The sequence below is a fragment of the Limulus polyphemus genome, unplaced genomic scaffold (genome assembly GCF_000517525.1).
Source record: "Limulus polyphemus unplaced genomic scaffold, Limulus_polyphemus-2.1.2 Scaffold607, whole genome shotgun sequence".
Lineage (NCBI taxonomy): Eukaryota > Metazoa > Arthropoda > Merostomata > Xiphosura > Limulidae > Limulus > Limulus polyphemus.
Window position 1 is genome coordinate 430,540 of NW_013666217.1, and position 978 is coordinate 431,517.

Consider the following 978-nt stretch of genomic DNA (forward strand, 5'->3'; position numbering starts at 1 on the left):
CATATATATACAGTACTGTGCAAAAGTGTTAGGACAAGAGAATATTTTGTCATTCTTTCCATTATATGTGGCTAATTCTTCAATGGCATTACAGAATGTAAATTTCAATGCTATGGTAATCCTTCGTTGATCCCTGTTGGCAATTCAATGAGCCAGGGTGAGAATACTTATCATTCTTTAGAATTCCCATATACTTTTACCGAGGGCATGTCATAAAGGATCTGCTTGAATGAACATACTGATCAAATTTAGGGTCTGAAATAACTGTCATTGTACCCCCATGCAGTGTCTTAATTATATAGAAAGAAGCTAGCATATGGTACCGGTATATGCCAGAAGAAATCAATTTAATAGCACTTCACAAATATACCTTGATAAAAACAGTGTTTGACACTATATATTAAGTTTTGTTGTCATGCCACAGCACAAAACGCGTAGAGAATTGTCAGTTGAGCAGAGAGTTCGCATAAAAGCTTTACGTGATGCTAATTGGACTCTCCTACAAATTGCTACAGACTTGAAATTCTCCCCAAACACTAGATCGTGAGACCGAGACAGATACATTTGAAAATAGGAAAGGAAGAGGCAGAACACCTAAACTCAATGATACTGATATTAAGTATCTTTCGTTTATTCAGCCTTCGAGACAGAAGGAAGACTGCCACTGATCTCAAGCATGAGATAAACGACTATGTACCAAATGACAGAAAAGTGTCCAGATCTACACTACCAAGAAGACTCAACGAGAATGGAATATTTGGTCGTGTAGCTGTTAAAAAACCTTTACTTCGATCTGCAAATATCGTTAAGAGACTGAAATTTGCTAAAAAGTACAAAACTGGACTGTTGATGATTGGAAAAAGGTGTTATGGGCAGATGAGTCCAAGTTTGAAATATCTGGGGGTGTTTTTCTGCTGAGGTGACAGGAGATATTTGCAAAATAGATGGAATAATGGACCAGCGCAAGTACCATCAGAT

At 37.2% G+C, this 978-nt stretch overlaps 1 protein-coding gene across 1 annotated transcript in view; it reads left to right on the top strand.

Moving 5' to 3' along the window:
• LOC106459434 (DNA-directed RNA polymerase II subunit 1-like) overlaps nt 1–668 on the top strand; it is a 2,951-nt gene extending 2,283 nt beyond the window's left edge. Inside the window, exon 3 of the mRNA XM_022385931.1 lies at nt 639–668. Coding sequence (XP_022241639.1) covers nt 639–668 — 30 coding nt within the window. The remainder of the gene's footprint in view (nt 1–638) is intronic.
• The last annotated feature ends 310 nt before the right edge of the window (nt 669–978 follow it).